The following is a 23,203-nucleotide window of genomic DNA, read 5'->3' as shown; positions in this document are numbered from 1 at the left end:
CCCCAAGCGGTTTCTTTTGGTTTCAGTTTTAGCCACACACCCCACCCGCGAGACATATAGGAAGCACTGAGCCGCATGTCACGTGAGCTCTGGTCATATGATCATCGCAATCAGGATGAGCTGTTGGAAAGGAGTCGGGACGATGGGGTTTCACGTAGCTTTGGTGTTTTTCCTTGGGGGAGCGGTGCTGGGGGGATCTGCGGTCAGATGCGGCTATCAGGTAAAGATTCAGTGGAAACTGAGGGGAAATCGGTTAAAAGTCTGTTGTCAAAAGTCTGAGCTGATAAATAATGGGTGGGATAGTGGGTAGCTGCATAGATAAGGTTCGGTATAATTTAGAATAAAAAGATGGGAGAAATAGTCGGTAATGTTCCGCAGGACACAACAGAAGAATTAATTCAAAGTTAAGGACCTGCATATTAGAGCTTTATAATACACCCCCATATTAGGAAGGAATAACAATTTGAAAGAATGCATCAGTGCAACGTGTGGGAGATGAAGAAACATGTAATAACATGTAATAGGAAATTACAAGATTTGGCAACAAGAAGTCAAGCAGTAGAAACCCCAAACAGTGACAAAGAATAGAATAATAGAATTGCATTGTATTGAATTCTTTATTGGCCAAGTATGATTGGACACACAAGGAATTTGTCTTTGATGTATATGCTCTCAGTGTACATAAGGAGAATAAAATACATTCATCAAGAATAAAAAAATACAACAGTGATAGTCAAAGTTACTAATAAGCTATCAAATCGTATTAGGAAACAAATAAAAACAAAATAAATTGAAAGATACAAGCAATATGGTTATAGTAATAAGTTGGAAGAGATAGATACTAGTAAGGAAGAGAGGAAGAATAGTAATATAGTCTTAGTAAATTATTTGACAGTGCTGTGGGAATTGGTTGTTAAGCAGAGTGATGGCATTTGGGGAAAAACTGTCCTTGTGTCTAGTTGTTCTGGTGTGCAGCGCCCTATAGTGTTATTTTGAGGGCAGAAGTTGAAACAATTTATGTCCAGGATGTGAGGGGTCTATAGATATTTTCACAGCCCTTTTTTTTATTCATGCAGTATACAGGTCCTCAATGGAAGGCAGTTTGATAGCAATTGTTTTTTCTGCAGTTCTAATTATCCGTTGAAGTCTGTGTTTGTCTTGTTTTTGTTGAAGTCTGTGTTTGTCTTGTTTTTGTTGAAGTCTGTGTTTGTCTTGTCAAAGGTCAGCTTAAAGCTTAAGCAAGATATACGGGTAACTCCATAGGGCCAGAATGACTCATAAGCACAGTGATCAGCAGAAGTAGCCTGCAGTACTGCACTCTAACCATTGCGCTACCATGGCTCAAAACATTAGGGTTCTTTCCTTTTGCATAACAATTCATTGAGAATATCAAAAGTTTGTTTTCTTTCTCAAGTAGACAGAAGTGCGTGGTTCAGATTGGCTGTCAAATTGTCCTTTTGGAACTGTCCCCAACAAAGCCTACCTCAATAAAGCTTGAACGTTCCAGCAAGGTATCTCTGAATATTCAGTGCCTTTCTTGAATATAGAGCTTTTCCTCAAAAAAGAACTGAAGTGCTCTCCATCCAGCCTTGACGTCACATAAAAACTATACTGGCCTGAAATTGGCTATCTCATTGCCGATCCCTATTCCACCTTTTTTTCCTTTATTCAAATGACTATAGTTACCTAACATCCCTCCAAGATAATGATTTTACACATTCAGCTAAGGGAGACAAGGTTTCCTAAAGGAGATGAAGAGAAAGCAAGATTATGGAGATGTGGCATTAAAAAAAATCTTTGGCACATGTCTATAGATAGGTGCAAACAGGGAAAGCCCATAGTTTCACCACAAGTTTGCGTTTCAGTGCCATATAGGTTGGAAGCTATTGTCATATTTTGTGGCAGTAAATAATGAGATTGGGGGGAGGGGATATGCATGCAGGCAGCCATGACTAAAAAGAAGTGGCAACGTGATATTGTCTCCCAATTCTATTTCCAGAATTTTTCTGATGAAATCTGCTAACCTCTTTATTCTTTCCTTATTATGTAAATTGTCTAGATGATTAAGGATCCCTATAGCAGTGTTTTTCAACCTTTTTTGTGCAAAGGCACACTTTTTTCATGAAAAAAATCACGAGGCACACCACCATTAGAAAATGTTAATATTGGTTCTCATATAGATTGGGCTTACACAACACTTCTAGCTCTAGCATGGAAAAACTGTTGGCTAATGTGGAATTATGGCAGAGCCCTCCTCCCGCCCCAAAAGACGAGGCAAGCCACGTTTATTTGCCTCTAAATAAAACTACTAAAACTACAACTGTGCTTATAATCTTACTTCAATTTTCCTTCCACCCTGACACACACACACCGAATCTACTTGCAATAGCCTCCGCCACAATTTTTTTTTTTAAAAAACCAATGTCAGTTGTAGGAAAGGGGAAGAATGGCTGGAGGGGGAAGGGATTTTATGAATTACCTCTCTCTCTCTCTCTCTCTCACACACACACACACACACATTCTCCCACGCACAGAGCGGGAAAGGCGAGCAGCGACGCCGGGCTGCTTCCTCCTCCTCCGCCGCCTTCACTACCCAGCAGAGAAAAGCAAGGGCCGGCCGGCGGGGGCTGCTTTCGCCGCGGCTGTCAGTCCCTAGCCCTTCTGGAGAGCGCAACGTGCACATTCCCTCTCTCTCAATTTCTCTTGGCTTGCAGCTGCAGCTGCTCTCAGGCAGGGTCAGCCCAGAGCCTGCAATGACAAGCCCCACCCTTGCGCGGCTCCCTCTTCCTCGGGCTCGTCGTCCCCTGGAGAAAATAGGATCGTGCACGTGTGCAACGGCCACGGGGCTTGCCCTAGCTCTGGTTCGGGTGAAAGGGACGATGGCAGCAGGAGATTAAGCGAATTCGCCCCGAAGGCTCCCAAGACAACAGAGGCCGAGTTCAGAAAGTGCATTTTAAAAATGATTTTTTGGGGGAGGGGGGCGAGTGTTTTTCCCACGGCACACCTCACACTGTGCCGCGGCACACTAGTGTGCCACGGCACAGTGGTTGAAAAACACTGCCCTATAGCTATACCACAGTGACTTGTGGAAGGAGTTGCAAATTTCAGTGGACCAAAGAATGATAATCCAGTGGTGAAATTATTATTTTTTTACTACTGGTTCTGTGGGCGTGGCTTGGTGGGCATGGCAGGGGAAGGATACTGCAAAATCTCCATTCCCACCCCACTCTGGGGAGAACCAGAGGTGGTATTTGCTGGTTCTCTGAACTACTCAAAAATTCTGCTACCGGTTCTCCAGAACCTGTCAGAACCTGCTGAATATCACCCCTGATGATATCCCTTAGAAAAGGAGAGGCAGTCAGCTTTTCAATAAAACTGGCCAGTACTTTGCTGCTTTGTTTTTCTGTTTCCATATGCTTCTCTTAATCTGTAGATCTGGCAATTTCATTCTAGGCAACAAATCCTTCTAATCTCCAGGTTCTGAGAAACTGCTTTATTGAAGGTCACCTGGCTCATTTACTGCATTCTGGCTTAGAGTTCACCTGCATCTGATTGTCTATTTTTAATGTTCCTGCCCTTGACACATCCTGAGTCTTTTGCTACCATCTGCACAGGATGTCATAAACTAGACTTTCCCGTCTGATGATCTCTAGTATGTTACCGTGTGTCCTGAAAATACAACCTACCCTAGTCCAATTTCACGCCTGTGCCTAAAATAAGCCCCACCCAAAAATAAGCCCTGCTTAAGCCCCATCCCTCATCTGGTTGTACAAGGTAGGGGGAAGCACAGGTGTAAAAATCAGGTTCAGATTCAGAAGGATCAGCTTAAGCCTAATGCCACCAGCAGTCCAGATGCCCTATACATCAGTTAGGACTGAATGGTCTTAAGTAAAAATTGGCAATACATTTCAATCTCCTTTCCTTTTGAATGCTTTATGCCTTCTCTCCCACCACACTTCCTCCTGCCTATAATTATCCTTTCCTCTATGTAAGTTCCCCTTAGCTCTCCTCTCCCAGCCAGCCTAGATGTGTCAGCAATATACCACATGTTTAGTCACACTTCACTCTTCCAACTTCATACCAACACTTGTACAACTTTTGATTGACTTCTTCCAATCAACATATCATCCTTTCAATGTGCCCACATCTAGTTTACTGTGTCCTTGTTTCCTCTTAATTTCCAGCACCTGGCTGCAAACTCTTTTCTGCCACCACTTCTCTACTCTCTGCCTTTCCCTCACAGAGGAGGACCAGTCTTCCTTCTTTCTCACCTCTTTTCCAGGAACTCTTCCATTCCTCTAGAGCTTTACAAATACCTCCAGGACAAAGTCGGAATGAAAGCAGTCTTCCTCTGGGAAACTCACTTTGTGTCTTCTATGGTTGGTACCATTTATAAATTTCCATTTCTTCAACCCTGCTTCTTTCTTTCTCTTTATTCCTTTTTGTTTTCGGTGCCTGCTTATTTCTGTTTTTTTTTCTTCCCGTTACCTGCCTCATCTTTCTCCTTTTAACCAGAGAATCCTAATATCTATTCTGTCACCTGCTGTTGCCATCTCATCTCCACCCCTCCTCAGTAAATCTTTACTGCAGACAGCTGGATGGAGAAAGATTTAACAATTGACATCCTGCATAGGGCACATAACCCTCAACTTGCAGTCTCTCCAGGAAGCAACTCCCCTGATGAGGTATAACTTCTACAGGTTTCGTCTGCTTTCTCCTCTGTCTTCTGCCTGTCCAGTTGAATCTCCTCTCCCCACCCCAACTCTTTCTGTCCAAATCCCAATTTCTTTCTCTACCAACTCTCCTTTGTCTCATCTTCCAATCTCACCACAGTTTGCCATAATACAATAGCCAAAATAATAGTAAATGATTTCCCATTTAGGACAATAAGAGCATAACTTAAGTCAGAAACAAATTCCATAGTTTAGAGGGGCTGGGTTGCTATACAGTAAACCACAAAGTGTCCAATCCTGTTTATAGGTTAATAAAGCCTGCTGGGCAAGTCCACCTGGAGAAGTTTGAAATTATAATAGCAGAATGAGAACTCGGATCTTGTTTCTGTAGCCACTTAGAAAGTAGCTTCTGCTTTTATTATCCTACATCTTCTTCGAGCTGGGGGAGGGGGTGTTAATGGGTATGAAGCATTTTGCTCTTTAGGATATTTGTATTTTTTGTTCCCATATGTACCCTCTATCCAGGGGTGGGTTTCTCGCCCCGTTCCAACCGGTTCGGTTGGAACGAGGCCGGCGGCGTCCTCGCGCACGGGCGCGGCGCGTGCGTGCGTACTAGCGTCTGTGCGATGCTCCAGCTGCTCCTGGAGGATCGCGCAGGCGCTGTATGCGTCCTGCGCATGCGTGGAAGCGCAGAATTCGGCAAAACCGGGTAAGGAGCGGGCGCGCGGGCGGGGGCCTTCGCCGTTCCCGGAAGTTACTTACTTCCGGGTTTGGCGACCAACCGGATCGCAGGGACCGCCGCGAACCGGTTGAAACCCACCCCTGCCTCTATCCCCAAGCAACTTCTTCCCCCAAACCCCATTTGCTATCTGGGGCAGGTGGAAGTTGGGATTTGGATGTGTCAGGTCTAGATTCTCCTAAAATCTCTCCTGCTCTCCAAACTTTGCATTCAAGTGTGTTTTCCCGAAAATAAGACAAGGTTTTATTTTCTTTTGAACCCCGAAAAAAGCACTTGGCCTTATCTTCGGGGAGGTCTTATTATTTTTGTGGTGCAGGACGCAGCGAGCGTGGTCACCTCATGGATGCTGCAGTGTTGCAAAATTTTAGGGGGAGGGTTTATTTTCAGGGGAGGGCTTATTTTAGCGCATGCACTCAAAAGCCTGATTGGGCTTATTATGCAGGGAGGTTTTCAGGGAAACAGGGTACATTCAGGAGTACTGTACAGTACTTTAAAAAAAATTTGAAGACACAATGTTTCAGGTTTGCTGAGTTATTTAATGATTTTGAAAATGTTATCAGTTTTTTCCCACTGCATCCTCTATCTACTTTGTAACTACTGTATTGTTAATTATTATGAAAGTCTTGTGCTGAAACAATAGATGATAACATTAGTTCTTGTTTTTCCTTGTCTGGAAATATTTTGAATTAGGCTTAGAAACACCCAGCAAAGTGCCCTGGTCCCAGCAATTGTGAGCCAGCCTTTTATATTTTATTGGAATATTTAGCCTGCTATTGGTAGGTGGTCAAACATACTTAGCAAACTGTAATATTTCCCTCAGCCCTAAATTTGGTAGTGGTTCTTCCAGCAAGTGATGATTTTATTCTACCGCTATACAGACTGAACTTCAGCAGTATACTGAAAATACTTCAACTCCAGGCAACCGACTGGACCTCCAAAGGTCCTGATTCATTCTTGGGTGGGCCTCCCCCTCCCTTGGGAATACTAGAACTGTTGCCTAGGTTGGGAAGTCCAAAGAGCATCATAAAATATGGCAGTGATCAATTACTTCTTTCCTTTTGCCACAGGAACCTTATGGATGCAGTGACCAGGAATTGAGCTCAACTCAAATGCATCTTTACTATTTAGTTTTTATGACTGCTTCCTTGGGGAGGGCCACGGTCTTGCAGGGTTTCACATCCTCCTTTCAGATCAAATGTTTCTTGTTTTTCCCTTCCTCTTATTAGTCCTGCCCAGTGACGAAACCTGACATGCTCAATGTTCACCTTATCCCTCACACGCATGACGATGTGGGTTGGCTGAAGACAGTGGACCAGTACTTCTTTGGAGGTGAGTTGAAGCTGCCATATGAACTAGCAGGAGGAGCCTTGTAGCAAGATCCAGCAAAGCCCTGGAAAGGAAAAGAAGGTTTTGTGGTTTAAATTAGTGCCAGCCTTTCCTGCTGTGCCTTGGAATTTGGTGCTGAAGTTGTAACTGCTGATCAAATCCAGTAAAAATTGCATCTTCAAATTGCCTTCCCTGTTTAAAGTAAGCAAATGATCCTAAAGGAACTGAAGATCTTCAGATATTTTGGTCTTCAGCTCCTATTCGTGAGCTGCTGTAAAAGGTAGTAGACATTATGAGATGTCTTAATTCTGTGTTTGAAGAAAATACTGGTATGAAAGAAGCAAAACCTGTCTTGTTTTATCAGCTGCCTTAAAAAATAAAAGTAATTCCTAGCAGATAGAAACTCTCACTGTTTTATATACTGTTTTCTATTTAATCTTTTACAGCACTCTTTTCTCAATAGACATCGGGAGACCAAGGTTCAAAAATCAGGAGCATCTCCAAGACTATGTGGAGAATTCATGATTGAGGGGCATTTTTTAACCAGGAGAGCCTTCTGCTTTTAGCTATAAGGGCAGCCAGGGCCGCTGGCTCTCTGCTGCAGTCTCCTGCCCAGCTCTATTTCCCAATTTCCCTTTCCTTGACACGCATTATCTTTCAGCAAAATCACTGAGGCCTTGGCTCCTCCAGACTGCAGCATCCTGTGTGGGTGAGCTTTTCACTCTGCCTTCCAAGGCAAGAACAGAGTCATGGAAACAGAAAGTTTCCAATGACACATATTGTCCTTTAGTCACAGGTAGTGGTAATGTACAAAGTCCCAGGTGGGAATATTTAGCAGCTTTTCTGAAGGTCATGTCTTTGTATTTTCATGAAATTCTCATTGCCAGCCAGCAAGGCCAGTTATTGCGTTGATTGGGACGGCAAAGGAGCACAAGGCCAGGAAGGTGGCTTTGTGGCTGATGGTGGGTTCAGGTGCAATGAAGCCAGGCTTTCTTTCAGAAATGGTAAATACTGTAGACCTGTGATTATGACAAGTGAAGACCCAGCCTTCCTCTGCTTCTTGCCTTGCAGTACGCAATGACATCCAACATGCCGGGGTGCAGTACATCCTTGACTCTGTCATTCCTCAACTGCTGGCTGACCCCAGCAAGCGGTTCATCTATGTGGAAGTGGTATTCTTTGCTCGCTGGTGGGGGCTGCAAACAGAAGCCATGCGCCAGGCTGTGCGGCAGCTGGTTGCAGAAGGTGAGCAAGAGGGACTCAGCACTTGTTCGATCAATTGTTCACTTCCCTGAGTCACCTGTGACATGGGCCCATATATCACGAGAAGGATGTCTTGGGCAGAAGCAGGGAACTCAAGGGAACAGCAGAGGATCCCCACCCCACCCCTGGGGATTATACCGATACAATGACAAGCTGAAAGTTTCTGCTGCTTTGCAGTGTAGGTTTCTAGTTCTGCCATATTTTGATCATTTCTGTTTTTCTTTCTGTGTTTCTCACTCCTTGATAGGCCGCCTGGAGTTCGTGAACGGTGGTTGGTGCATGAACGATGAGGCATCAGTGCATTACAGTGCTGTCATTGATCAGATGAGTCTCGGGCTCCAGTTCCTGAAAGAGACGTTTGGAGAATGTGCCAGACCCCGCGTAGCCTGGCACATTGATCCTTTTGGGCACAGTCGGGAACAGGCTTCTCTCTTTGCTCAGGTCTTGCAAACTTCTACAGTTGCCAGAATTTTTAACTCTTATCCACTCCCCTTTCATTCCAAGTGTGTGGATATGTAAGACCTCTGTAAATTATCAATTATCCTATGTGTTGGGATCTCCCAGTTCATTTAATATCCCCTTCTCCAAGTTCAGGTTATTTATATTCCCTCACTTGCCATTTTCCTCAGATGGGCTATGATGGTTTCTTCTTGGGCCGTATTGATTACCAGGATAAATCCCACCGGGAGTCACTGCGTGAAATGGAGCAGTTGTGGCGTGCAAGCAGAAACTTGGATCCACCTGCGGCTGATCTCTTCACTGGTGAGCACGGTTGACCTGGAAGAGATCTGGAAATGTAGAAGACTTAACTTGCAATCTTGCCAATGTAATTAGCTGCCCATTCAATTAAGAAACAGCAAATGATGACTAATACCATCAACAACCTGGTGCTCTGCAGATATTTTTGCTCACAAGGCAACAATTGATGGGCATTTGGGAATTGGCCTTAAATTTTGGCCGAGGACTTGGTTGCCTACCAGGGCACATACATTAATTTCAGTGGCCCAAGTAACAGAACTGTATGTGAATTGACAGTGTCAATTTTATATATGTCCTAATGGACCTGAGCATAGGTTAGCATGACTCCTACGTCTGTATTATTGCCTGGGTTGCATCAGTTTTTGAAGGGCAGATCATCTATATGGAAGAAATGCATATAGACATGTGAAAAAGTAAGACATATAAGTATATGCCCCATGCTGAACTGCTGTCTTTGGTTTTTTTACCAAATATATCTTCTGATTATATGGCCAAAACTTTTATCTTGTTTGACCAGAGGTTCTGGTCTGTTGGTCATGTGATAAACTTCTGGGGTTCTTAACTTCTATCTGTGCCTTTCATTCTGCTCTTGCGCTAAACCATCTGAAGAACTAGGACCTCAGCAAGTGGACAATTGTAGGCAGTCTTCACTTCTTGATGATCTTCTGGATAACGGAATGGTAGATGTTCAATTGGTTGGTGATCTTTTAAAATCCCTTATAGGCATCTCTAATCTTTTTTCCAAAGGCCTCTGAGTGGTGTTTTGCTCAAAATCTAGTTGGATCATGCACTTCAACAGCAAAGAGCAAATCAGTCTAAATATCTGAGGTTTAAATAAAGCAGGTTCCTCCCAGATCCTCTCTAACAATGCTCTGATCATTTGCACCTCATCTGATGGATATGGTTCTAAGTTTAGAAATTTGGAGTATGGGCGTACTTATTTTTTCCACATTCGAAATTATGTTTATTACAAAATGGACTACAACGCATAAATATTGTAGTACATATTCGTTATTTTACATTCCCTTTATATATCAGTCTTGGTGAAATGAAGTTCAAATATATTTATGTTGAACTATGTTGAAAAAAATGGAGATGTACTTACTTTTTCACATCCCGCACATGATAGCTGTATTCACCAATCTGAAGCATTCCAGATGTGCTGTGTTGAAATTTTCCCATAGGATCTGATTTCTTTTCCAACTGTTGGTAGATGGAAGAGGAGTTCATCAAAAGCATGGGACTGCATCAGCTGTAACCACTGATTGTGGGTCATGCTGGCCTAGGCTTATAGGGTTCCACCACAAAACCGCGGTAGACAATTGCACGCTCGACAAAAGCGTGTACGTGACGTCATCACAGCACGACAAAAACATTGCGCTGTGAGCGGTAAATTTAAAATTAAAGCGAAAACCTTACCCTAACCCCCCCAAACCTAACCCTAAACCTAACCCTTAACCTAACCCTAAACCTAACGGTAACCCTTAACCTAACGCTAAACCTAACCCTAACGCTTAACGTAACCTAACCCTAACCCTTAACCTAACCCTAACCCTAAACCTAACCCTTACCTTTATGTGAATCGGCTTGCTTTAATTTTATTTTAATTTTCATTTTATTTATTTTTTAATTTTTTTCGTCGCGCTGCTGATGACGTCAGGTACGAGCTTTCGTCGAGCGCGGTTTTGTCGACCGCGGTTTTGACGGGTCACGGGCTTATAGCAGTACAGTCTCACTCATCTGAAGGAAATCAAGTTGGTATAGAATATTGGTCCTTTGCTGCCTCGTTATTGTGTTTTTAACAATTGGGGCATGGAAATTGATTCCTGGAATGTAACTTTCCCCTCTCATTTCTCCTGTCTCTTGATAGGTATCCTGCCAAATGGTTATAACCCCCCTATGTCTCTCTGCTGGGATCAGATCTGCTCTGACAATCCTATCGTGGACGATGACAGTGATGAGAACAATGTGGAAAATATAGTGGCCTATTTTCTGGGAACTGCAGCTGTCCAGGTAAAAACAAGGGGTGATATCAGGGAAGATATCCATATTTGGGAGTAAAACTAAGCTACATGTGAACTCTTGATCATTTCTAAAGATGTTATTAATTGAGAAGTGGCCATATATTATAGCAAAGTACTGAATGCTGAATCAAAGTATTTCCACTAGATCAAATGACTACTATAAGCTCACTAGGAAACCTTAAGCTATCTGCCGTTCCTTGTTTCCTCCTCATTTCATCTGCAATAATGAATTTTCCCCCTAGATTCTTAGGCACTAGAGGCGTTTGAGCATCCCTCTGCTTGTTGCATATGTTACTAACAATATTCCTGGGGATAGGAGGGGAGCGGCTATGTGACAAATAGACCTGCTTACTACTTTTCAATGTTCTCTTCAGGCCAAACACTATCGCACAAACCATATTGTCATGACAATGGGATCTGATTTCCAGTATGAGAACGCCCTGCTGTGGTACAAGAACATGGACAAGTTGATCTATCATGTTAATGCACAGGTACCCTGGGGTGGGATATCGGCCTATCTTTTTGGAAAGAGATACTTTACCCAACACGAGGCCTCAGAGTTTGAGGCCTCCACTAATTTAGATGGGAAGGAATACAGGAGAGTCAGGCCTTCTGAGGGATTGTGAAGCACAAGTTGGAACTACACTAGTTTCTGTCTCTGGTTGATGTAGTTCACAGAGAGGCATACAAAAAGATGCCTGGAATTTTTGAAGGGGGGGGTTTGATAAATTTGCCAAGAGGAAATGCAAATAAACATGTTTCTTTCCTTGGAATATGATCTTCCAGCAACTGAAGGGCAGCCATGTCAATGTATTCTACTCAACTCCAAGCTGCTATCTTTGGGAGCTGAACAAAGCCAACATGACATGGTGAGAGGACTGAGACAGGCTGGCTAGTAGGCTGGCTAGTATTCAGAGCTGTTCATTGCAGTAGGATTGTTTTCAGAGGTGCTGTCTTTGCCACTCTCTTGCCTGAGCAGGTGCTTAATTTGGATCCTTCCTTTAAGCTATCCTCTCAATGTTAGCAAAAGAACCTGGGATTGCTAAGTGGTAAAAGCAGATGTTTGATGGGCCCAGCAGGCAGCCTTAGCATCTGAGAGGCATTTCTGCTTAGTTTCATTCAACCTCCTTTGTTTCTTGTGAACTGTCATGCTTGATCTATCCATCTCCTGATCTATTATGCTTCCTCTTTGCCTTGGCCATGTTGGAACTGTGAAATCATAGCACTTCTGACAAAACAGCAGGAAAGTTTAGTAGTCCCCTTGAAGGCAAACTCTTGGTTTGTCCCTACTTCAGGCATTTACAAGGGAGTGGGGGTTGAAGAAAGACTCATTTTCCTGCAACTATCATGAAATAATCAAGAAGTGGAAATCCTTTGTCACAGATTGAATCTTCCCTACAGATCTAGAAGTTAGATTAAGGACAGGTAGCATAATCTCCCTTTGATTTAGGATCACAGTTTACCAAAGTAGCTTCTGCTAATGGCAATGCTTTTGGATTTGGGGAATAATAATTGAAATCTTAAAATATTTGAAAGGTAAAAGTTGCCTACCTTTACTCTAGATCTGGGTTAATCTGCATATCTTTGGCTTGGTTTTTAAAAAATCCTTCTAGTTCCACAGTGTACACTTGAAAGAGAGTAAAATCAGTTTCTACATCCATATAATTTTATTTACCCATCCAATGTCATCCTAATAATTATTAATTTCCATATCACAAAAGGGAAAAATAATACTAAGAAACACATTATGTCTTTCAAACTTTTTTTTGACTTAAGTATCAAGATAAAAAAAAACATCAGTGAAGATGGATTTCACTCAGGTGATATTGCTGCTTGTTTAGTATAGTATGGCCTTTATTGTCATTGTACATCATTTTGAAACTAGGAGAAGGTTGACATTCCACATCCAAAAATGGATTTTGGTTAACTGATCTTATTTTGAACAGGTCTATAAAATATGATGACTTCTTCCCATATGCCGATGGTCCCCATCAGTTCTGGACAGGCTACTTCACCAGCCGACCCGCTTTTAAACGCTATGAACGCCTCAGTAACAACTTCCTTCAAGTTGGTAGCCTTCATGTTTTCTAAATAAAATGTATCCTGGTGTTTTGTGGTTCTCTGATTCAGTGGTTTTGTTTTGTTTTGTTTTGTTTGCAGATCTGCAACCAGTTGGAAGTGCTAGTTGGCACAAAAGCAAATTTCGGGCCTTACGGCAACGCTAATAGTTCTGTGCTGCGTACGTATGTGTGCTCCTTGAGAGTTGACTGGGGCTTTCACCTTGAGATTTTATTAAGAGAGTGACTATGGTGGCAGTTGCCATGAGAACCATCAGATCAATTAGGAAGAGATGTTCTGGCCAATGGCACCTTGGTTAGAGGTAGAAGCCAAGAATAAAAACAATGGCCATTCAGACAGCACCATAGTCTCTAAAGGTAAAGGTAAAGGTTCCCCTTGCACATACTGTATGTGCTAGTCATTCCCAACTCTAGGGGGCGGTGCCCATCTCCATTTCAAAGCTGAAGAGCCAGCTCTGACCGAAGACATCTCCATGGTCATGTGGTCGGCATGACTTAATGCCAAAAGTGCACAGAGTGCTGTTACCTTCTCACCAAAGGTAGTTCCTATTTTTCTACTTGCATTTTTCACGTACTAGGTTGGCAGAAGCTGGGACAAGTAACAGGAGTTCACTCTGTTATGCGGAGCTAAGGATTCGAACTGCCAACCTTTCTAATCGACATGCTCAGCGTCTTAGCCACTGAGCCACCATGTCTATAGCCTCTAGGGACCCCATTGTTTTACTATGTGATACCTGTGGTCTTTTTCTTATAGGCCAAGCTATGGCAGTCGCTCAGCATCATGATGCAGTGAGTGGCACAGCAAAGCAGCATGTGACCAATGACTATGCCAAACAGTTGTCTATTGGTTGGGATACCTGCCAGGTTTGTGCATGAACCAGCAACATCCCCCCCCCCCCCTATTTCTCTCCCACCACGTATGTATGGGCACAAGCATCACTGCAGCTCTTGGACAACATGATACAAAAAGAAGTAAAAGCACTTTCTCCGGCTGTAAAAATGTTTCTTGATTTTCACATGTCGTAACAGCAAGGGCTGAGATCCTTTGACTGATTTGGGGCATATATACATAGCCAGACTGCATTCCCTTTATTGTGATAGCCACCGAATGTTGCTTAAAGGAGTCTTCCTCTTTTCTTCATGTTCGTCTATCCTGTAATCTTGCCATGGGATCTTCCTATATGCAATTGATTCCAAAGGGGGCATATTTCTGAGATATCAGAGCTATTTTTGGCAGTGGACATTTACTTGGTTTTTGTTGCCTAACTTTGCCCATGATGACTTAGAGGGAAATGCGAAAGCCACTTTTAGTTTTCTTCTTGTCAATGTTTGCTTTACTCTTGAAGTGGCTTTGAATCCAAGACTTTGCATAAGACCTTCACTGATTCTGCCCCAGTGGTGCTTCTTATACACTCACAACTTTCTGGCAGGAGTAGAGAACTTAACTTCTGTTTTTTTTTCCCCTGACTTGGCAGATTGTGATGAATAATGCCCTTGCCAATCTTCTTGGCAGCACAGAAAACTTCATCTATTGCACCTACCTCAACATCAGTGCCTGCCCACTAACTGAAGCTACCCCAGCTGTAAGGGACCATCCATTTTCTCATCTTTCATTTTGTGCAAGACTTGAAATCTGGAGCCTCCCAGGTCACTCCTCAGCCTTAAGGACTCTGCTTGGGTTCTAGAGAGCATGGAGTTGATAAATTGGGATGGTATATAAGTTATATAATGATATATATGTTCTGTTAAATAAATAAATAATAAATAAATAACCAGGCTTCTTAGCATCTGCTGTTATGTCTTCCTTTGCTCAACATATTTCTTCACTATCTTTGCAGTTCAGAGTGATCATCTATAATCCTCTGGCCCGTTCTGTGGATTGGAATGTCCGACTGCCTGTAAACGGAAGCCATTATTCGGTTGTAGCTCCTGACGGTCAGAATATTTTGAATGAGGTAAGAAGTGTTGGTTTGGAGAGCTTTAGGCATTACTGTGAACAGTGGGCCATCCTCCTAATCCCCAGGTGTTGCATGGAAGCCACTAACAAAGGTCAATTAGTGGAACTCTTTAAGGCTCCACAAGAAAGTATTTATGAGCCAACGGCTTGCTCATCATCACAGTGTCTTTAGTGTCTTAGTCATTTATCTGTTAAAATGGTTACACAACTAGCCCTGATTTGTTAAAATGTTTATCAACAAGCCCTGGTGGCGCAGTGGTTAGAATGCAGTATTACAGGCAAACTCTGCCCACTGGCAGGAATTCGATTCTGATCGCCTCAAGGTTGATTCAGTCTTTCATCCTTCCAAGGTCAGTAAAATGAGGAGTCAGATTATTGGGGACAATGCGCTGATATTGCAATTGCGCAGAGTGCTATATTTGTGTTAGAAGCGCCTACAAAACCAACTGATCAATTGAGAATATTAATTTTTATGGGTTAGACAAAGTCTTGCCTGCATACTCTTCTCTGCTGGTTAAAGTGTTAATCTATCTTTGTGTAAATTAAAGCCTTGGAGAAAGTCCTGTAATATCCTTGAGAGATCCAGGCTCCTGTTGCTCCAGGGAGTGAAAGGAAATGCATGCCAAATTATTCTGCTCTGAACAAGGTTGGGGTGAGTGGGAGGGTTTATTCTGGGTTAACCCTGAATTGTTGATAATCAATTTCTTATCAATTTATCTTATAAAAAACCCAATATTACTTTTTCCTTGCCAGATTATCCCTGTATCAAGTTTCACCCGTGCCGTGCGGCATAACCGAGGCAATGCCATCAATGAACTGGTATTCCAGGCATCTCTCCCACCATTAGGCTACAGAACCTATTCTATTTCCCGGTTGTCTGGCAGGGATTCAGCACGTCCCAGGCTGCTGAAAAGACTGCGTCCTCAGCAGGCTGGAGCCCATTTTACACCGTTGATTGAGAATGAGGTACAGGCTGATCTTCCCTTTTTCATTTGGTTAGTGTGTTTTTCCTGCACTAGGGAAGTGAGGCTGAAACAGTTCTTAAAGTAAAATCAAGAGAGATACCAAAAATTATCTTGTCAAATATTAGATAGTGAATAAAAAGAGATGCTCAAAATGTTCCTATTCTAGAGATAAGAAAGTGGCAAAAAAAAAAGTTTTTGAAAATGAACTTCCTGGATCCTCATTTGTTGCCATTCAGACTAAAAATCCAAACAGCTGTTCTTGATGGTGCCTCTGATATAGTATTTTTGGTATGTTTCTGCTCCAGCATCTGCAAGTTCTATTTGACCCCAACACAGGACTGATGAAGGAGATACGAAATTTGGACAAGAACATCTCCTTACCGCTTTTCCAAAGCTTCCTCTGGTGGGTCGGATTACTTTGTGCTTGGACAAGTGAATGTCTGCTTTGCTTCCTATGGTGGCTAGTGGTAGATGCATTTTTAGGATGGCTTGGCATTCCTTATCCTCTGCTGGGATTAGTTAATGAGTTCTTGGTCTTCATGTCCTTCTCTTGGCTGACTTCTCCAGGTATAATGCCAGTGTTGGAGATGCAGCATATTCACAGGCGTCTGGAGCCTATATCTTCCGTCCTGACACCTCCAAGGCTTTCCCCATTGCCCAGAAAGTTGGTGTATATCAAATAAAGGTAGGAAACATTCAGAGTCATCTGCTTCAAATTGATCTGTGTGCCCAGTGATCCAGGAGGTTAAGTCCTGCTGAGGATCCCATCCCCAAGAGTTTTGACCTGCATTGATTCTGTGGTTGGTATTTATCATAGGAGCTACCATCAACCACTGCTGTGAAGTAGCTGCCTCTACTGAGTTTCTGTAGAACTATAGAAATGTAGCTCTGATAGAATATTGGAGCTGGTCTGTGACTGTAATAAAGATTTATGGATTGGTTGGGGAGTGATAAATTCAGACTTGCCCTCAATGGGTTGTACCATTATTGCATTTTTTAGTGCTTGCCACTCAAAGCCAGTTGCAATGGAGCAACATAAAAAAAACAAAGTTACCTAGTTACTTGCTTAGTGGAAAGAGCACAATTACTAGAACAACTTCTCCAGATAAATTCGATTCCCCATCCCTGAAGAGCAGGGATGGCAGTCATAAAAGACTTATAACTCTCAACATATAGCCTCCAATGGATTATTTGTATTTTCAAACCATATTCCATAAAGCCAGATTCCATAAGCCAGATTCTAGGAGATAGGCAGCTAAATCAATTTGCTAACCTGAGTTCCTAATAAGCTAAATAACACAACATAAACCGGTAGGCATCATAATTCTGTAAGCAAAACTTGGCTTCTTCATGCTAAAGCTTTGCAAGGATTGCCGTACCGTTGCTCCTGCAAAAGCTACCTTGTTTGAGAATCTAAAGTAATATTTGTCGTAGACTGAAGGGATGGCAGAAACATTTTATAGGCAGGGCAATACTATAATTTGCCAATACTGCAATACTGTAATTTGGAGGGATTTGAACACAGATGTATGCTTATTTACATTAGAGAGCCTTTTGTTGATTTTTGCACCATCTGCAGTCTAATCTGATCAGCGCTCAGTGCGGTCCTACCTCAAGATGTTAAGAAGAGAAAAAGGGGATGCCAGAAGGAAAATGGCCGATGTCTCATTTGCCCCTCTTGACAGAGTGGGGCTCTCAACAGTTTTCACTTGAAAGAATGTACTTTTTGGCAGGCAAAGGGTTGCTAGCCCCGATATTATGGGTTTTAAAAAAGAGAGGTTAAATTTTTGCTGTGCCTGGGTCCATTTTTATGAGTGGAGTCTTGTGGGAATTGCTTTTATTTTTTATTTCTTTTTCATATTTAAGAACTGCTCATCTCCCTCACAGAGGGAGCTTTTGGCCTTTGATGCTTTTATCATTTCCAACAAATGCCACCTCTGCTGGAGGAATTGAGTTCACCAAAGCTTAATATAAAACCAGCTTTTGTTTTTTAATTAGTCGGAAAGGAGAATTTTCATTTTTCAGGAGCTGAGGCGTCTAACAGTAGTAATCTGATTTCTTATTAAAATATTTTCTTAAAGCTCCTCTCATTGCCAGAAGGTGGCATCTGTTGTATGATTTGAAGCCTTTGAGTTTAAAGGAACCGTAAGCACTCTTTAATAAGCCTAGTATTTCTTTGTGTGTGAAGCTGCTCTCAACTCATTTGGGCCTTTCTACTGCCAAAAGGGAAGCCATACTTTTGAAGCCAAGTGGGAATCATAGCAGTCTTATGTCTCTCTTTGGCAGACTCAAGTGGTGCAAGAGCTGTATCAGAACTTCTCTAATTGGTGTTCCCAAGTGGTGCGCCTCTATGCTGGGCAGCCATATGTTGAACTGGAATGGACAGTGGGACCCATTCCTATACAGTAAGCATCAGAACATGGTTGGGAGGGTGGAGAGCTTTGTTGACCTTTACCACAAGATTCTGGCTTCCATGCTTTGCCCTAGGGATAGGTATGGCAAGGAGATAATCAGCCACTTTGAGACAAATCTGCAGACTGGAGGCCATTTTTACACAGACTCCAATGGGCGTGAGATCCTGGAGAGAAGGTATGGGGTTAGGAACTGGAAGATTCATCAGTTCTTTGACCTGCAGCCAGAGCTATACAGTGACTTATTGTGTAAACTGTTACCTAGACATTTCTGGTTTTGAAATGCTTGGCCACAACATATTCAGTAACCCTAAGCAAAATATTATAAATCACTGTTTCTTTATTTACTGTCCAATCCTGTATGAGCAATGTAGCTTTCCATTCTGGATACCCTTTGGGTCTCTGGACTTCAACTCTCCCAATTCTCAGCAATGACCCTATACAAGTTGAAATCCATGGGTGGGGAGAGCACCTAGGCCGGGCAAGGCTCATAACAATGGCTGAATGTATCCAACAAGCCAAACTAAAATTGCAAAGATAATTTGTAGGAGCTAAAATACCAATCATGGCCTCATTAAGCCCCCTTTTTGTTCATTTTGCTGTGATCTTCCTCACTGTCTCTCACTTCCATTCATAAAAGCTGGGGAGGGGGGTGCACCTTGATTTTTGCAAAGTTCAGCCAGATGAAGGAAATCGGGAAGTTAATTTGCTCTCTTTCATTCCCCGAGAAGGCGTGATTACAGGGCCACATGGAATCTGAGCCAGACGGAGCCAGTGGCAGGCAACTACTACCCTGTGAATACTCGTATCTACATCAAGGTAATAATATCCCATGGTTCCTGGCAGCGTTGCTTGTTCTTGGTCTCCCTATAGGACTATCTGACCACACAAGCATAATAATGGAATAATATGGGTAGGTTTTTGTCTTATGTAAGTTGAATCCTTCAGTGATGGGATCACCTGTAATTCTGCAGCATCTCTGTAGAGTGGGGTTTGTCCATGCATGGAACCATGCAACCTTTTTGCCTTTTCCCCCCGTTTCAGGACCAAAAGACCCAGCTAACAGTGCTGACAGATCGCTCACAGGGTGGCAGTAGCCTTGCTGACGGCTCTCTTGAACTTATGGTAAGCATAGTAAGTTGGTAGAACAACAGAGAGAACAAGTACTTTCTGTAATTGCTTCCAGTTACAACTGTGGGAGCCAACTTCTCTCCTTGATACTTGAGCTGAGCACCTCATCTAAAATGTTAGTCCCAAAAGCAGAAGAATCCATTTCAATAGATCAGGGGTGTCAAATTCAAGGCCATCCCATGTGGTGCTTAGATCTGGCCCACAGGGCCACCCTAGAAACAGCAAAGGACAGGCCCAGTGTCTCTGTCAGCGAAAACGGAGCTCAGGAGGGCCACGTAAGGCCCTCCCGAGGTCTGTTTGGTTGCAGGAAGCCATTGCTGCCAAAAACGGAGCTCGGGTGTCATTTTCACTGGCAGAGCACTTGGGCCACCACAGGCACCCCTGACATGAGTAACATCGAGCCCCCCCCCCCCCCAAACAAGGTCAAACACAACCCTGATGTGGCCCTCAATGATATCAAATTTGATACCCCTACAATACATTAAAGAACATAAGACTAGGAAATCGAGGTAAAGGAAATCAGCAGCCAAAGTAGTGAGAAGTCTTCAACCAGAAGAAAAACCTGTATGTGAAATTGTAGCAAGACTAGTGGTTAAAAGAGTCGATGTAGTCAGTTACTTACGTTTTAGGAATTACTTGTTCTTCGGCATCTTCAAAAGACATACTGTATCCCTCCCACAGCACCAGGCATTTTAAGGCATTAACAAATTGAATTCTAGTACTTGTCTTGTCATTCTTCTGCTTTCCACTTTCGTGTGTGTGTGTTGCTTTCAGGTACACCGAAGGCTGCTACATGATGACAACCGGGGTGTACAAGAGCCATTACTGGAATTTGGTGAATATCACAATGGACTAGTGGTGCGAGGTCGTCACCTTGTATTCTTAGACACAGTGGAATCATCAGCCGAGAAGCACCGTCTGTGGGCCCAGCAAGAGTACATGGCGCCACAGGTGGTGCTGACACCAGATAGTCATGACATTGTCAAAGAGGTGAGGGAAAGAAAAAAGACAAGCAGTATTCAAATATCCCCAAGTCGTCTTTATTAGTAGTCAAAATATTTTTGAAACAAATGACGGATGGTATTTCTAAGATTATTTTAATTTTGCGAGGTTTGGAGTGCAAAGCATTCCAAGGAGGACATTTGAGCTTAGCACTTTTCTGCAATGGTTTAAAAGTAGTGGCACCTTTTCCAGGGCTTATGCGGCAGCTGCCATGTATGGTTGCACAATCTAAGGCAAATACATGGCTGTTTTAAAGAATTTTGGACAGGTGCTCCCTGCATCCTTCCAAATTCCAAAGCTCCATTAGTTTTTAAATGTAAGTTTAACTTTTTAAACCGATTATCCTCTCTTGCTTTTCATAATTTGCAGGTTGTTTAGTATCCAATGGCATTCCTTTTGTGTTGAATGTTTATATTTTATAGGTCAGTTACATTATCCAACATTGTGGCTTTTCAGGGATAGTAATCAGACAATAGGTTTGTTAGTCCAATACTTTCTCTCTCAATCCTCAGTTCTCTGCTCTCCGGCATGCCCTTCCTTTGAATGTACACTTGCTGACATTGGCCCAGTGGGAGCCTGATGCTGTTCTCATCCGTCTAGAGCACCAGTTTGAATATGGGGAGGCAGTCAATGGTTCCTTGCCTGTTGCCATTAACTTGCTGGTAGGTTTCTTATTAGAGAGAATCAAATCAGTAAAGCCATGAACTGTTCTCTATCATTTAGCTGGACTAAACTACCATCAAAGTGGGTAATTTCTTAAACTTCAGTATCCTGTACTTAGCTTTTTAACTGAATTTCACCAAACCTATCAGGTAGGGAAGCATTAGTATCTCCATCCTGCAAATAATAGTCACAATTGCTTGTGGTTTCCATCGCCCAGTTTTCCTTGCTAGTATCTCACTTTTTTATTAGATTTATGGGGCACGCAGGATATATACAGGAGAGAAGTTTGAGATTATGCTAGTTGAAGAGCAGAACTGAAAAACAGGATTTAGTTGGGTGTGTCAGGAGGATGAAGAGAACCTGATCAGAATGAGTCTAGCATTGAGTGTCAACTGGAACCAACATCCCAATCTAGATTCTTAGTCTGTTTTTTCCACTTGGTCAGAATTTGTTCTCTTCCTTCAACATCGTCTCTGTGCAAGAGGTGAACTTGTCGGCAAACCAGAAGCGGGAGAATGTGAGCAGACTCACCTGGCAATCAACTCAAGGTGAGGGTTGAAGCGGAATTGCAGATCTGTCCCTACAGTAGTCTCTATTGTAGGGGTGTCAAACTCACCACGTCATGTTGCCGTCTTGTGACGTTTCGTGACGTGACGCAACGGCCCAGAGGCTGCCAGTTTGATATATATCCTGCTCTATTGCATCAAGGAAACTGGTACTTTCATTCATTTTTTGTCATAATGTAATAAGCATAATTGAATTGCACTGAAAGCTACTCCAAGGGACCTGCTCTAAGATATCTTTCTATAACCTGCAATTAGTCTTACATAGGCTACCTTGCTTCAAAATTTATGTCTGGCAGCTTTTCCAGAGCCCAAGTGGCCTCCCTAGCCTACCCACAAAGCCTGCATTTTGTATGACTGGGAAAGAGTTGGCCATTAACTATCAGCTAATTCCCACAATTACAGCTCTTGGAATACTGTAAATCCCATTGTCTCTCAATAACTGTTGCCTCTCTTGTTCCTTCTAAATGTCACAATGATATTCTATCACTGTTTCTCATCCTCCTCCTATCCATAGGGATGGCAGCGGAACGACGATCAGGGACTGGCCTAGACCCAGCACACATTGAATTATTTCCCATGCAGATCCGAACCTTCCTGGTACAGATCAGGTACTAAGGCAGGCCAAGGCAAGAGATGTAAGGAAGAATTTAGCCTGCCTTTTGGTCCGAGAAGTATTGTCTCAAGGAACAGCAGGACACTGGAGCCTTCCCCCCTCCCCTTCCCCCAGGAACCTGCACAAGAGAGAGGAAGTGGTTCCTCTCTAAGCAGGCATTGTCTTGTTCTGCGAACAGAGGATGCCCTTCAGCTGCTTTTGATGCCAGATGGTATGGGTAGTAGGACTATCTTCAGAAATTGTCCTGATTTTTTTTTTACAAATGAAAAACGAGATCACTGTTAAAAGACCACACCGGTCCAGCCTTCATGTCCTCAAAGCACATCCATAAGAAACAAGAATTGACCGTCCTTACAGAGGGTTTTGAAAGTGCTACAATATTTGGACTGCCTTAAGTACTATCATCTTTCTAATAAATCTCTTAAATACATATAACTATTTTGCATATTGCTTCTGTATTTCTTCCTGTTAAAAGTTGGAAAGCAATTAAGGCACCAAACTAGAAGCCAGGTGACTGTGAGTCCTAGCTTCAGCTTGGGCATGAATGAAAGCTAAGTGATTTTGGGTCAGTCAGTCCCACTGTCCACCTTCCTCACAGGGTTGTTGTTATGGATATATAGGAAGAAGGAATATTAGATGTTTGTTGCCTTGCATTATTTATAAAAATAATACAGGCGGGATAATAAATAAGCCAACAAACTCAAGATCTTGCAGAGCTCATCAGGTTCCATTAGCATGGACAATATGTTTTACTATGAAATAAGTTGTATAGTCTGGAAAATAAGCCTATCTTTGATAAATCACTAACAGGTTTGTTTTATAATGTCTTATTCAACTTTGGTTCACATCAGTGACATCTCAGTATTAAGCTGAGACTTGCATTAAACTGCTTGCACCAATTTTCAGAAAAATGCATATGTAGATATTTTGAAAGCACTTTTATCTAGGAAATTTGTTACTTATAAATAATAATTGTAGCTCAGGGTTGAAATGAAGTGTCTTGGTGCTCTGAGCTCGGTTGTTTTCTTGCAGA

The 23,203-nt window shown here is 42.6% G+C and overlaps 1 protein-coding gene across 1 annotated transcript; it reads left to right on the top strand.

The window, feature by feature from the left end:
* Window positions 1-65: 65 nt before the first annotated feature.
* Window positions 66-22,605, top strand: MAN2B1 (mannosidase alpha class 2B member 1). The gene is made up of 24 exons (XM_014064399.2): window positions 66-220; window positions 6,639-6,741; window positions 7,810-7,983; window positions 8,249-8,442; window positions 8,631-8,763; window positions 10,631-10,773; window positions 11,159-11,275; window positions 11,571-11,653; window positions 12,731-12,851; window positions 12,945-13,023; window positions 13,617-13,726; window positions 14,338-14,445; window positions 14,701-14,817; window positions 15,573-15,785; window positions 16,090-16,187; window positions 16,352-16,469; window positions 18,071-18,189; window positions 18,272-18,373; window positions 18,927-19,014; window positions 19,240-19,320; window positions 20,101-20,316; window positions 20,841-20,990; window positions 21,437-21,539; window positions 22,072-22,605. The coding sequence occupies exons 1-24, from the start codon at window positions 98-100 to the stop codon at window positions 22,170-22,172; spliced, it is 2,994 nt and encodes a 997-aa protein (XP_013919874.2). The 5' UTR covers window positions 66-97; the 3' UTR covers window positions 22,173-22,605.
* Window positions 22,606-23,203: the final 598 nt, after the last annotated feature.

The sequence above is a fragment of the Thamnophis sirtalis genome, unplaced genomic scaffold (assembly GCF_051295495.1).
Source record: "Thamnophis sirtalis isolate CommonGarterSnake01/CBP01778 unplaced genomic scaffold, rThaSir2_p1.2 scaffold_3, whole genome shotgun sequence".
Lineage (NCBI taxonomy): Eukaryota > Metazoa > Chordata > Lepidosauria > Squamata > Natricidae > Thamnophis > Thamnophis sirtalis.
Note: the sequence above shows the minus strand (reverse complement) of the source record. Positions and strands in the feature narration are given on the sequence as shown.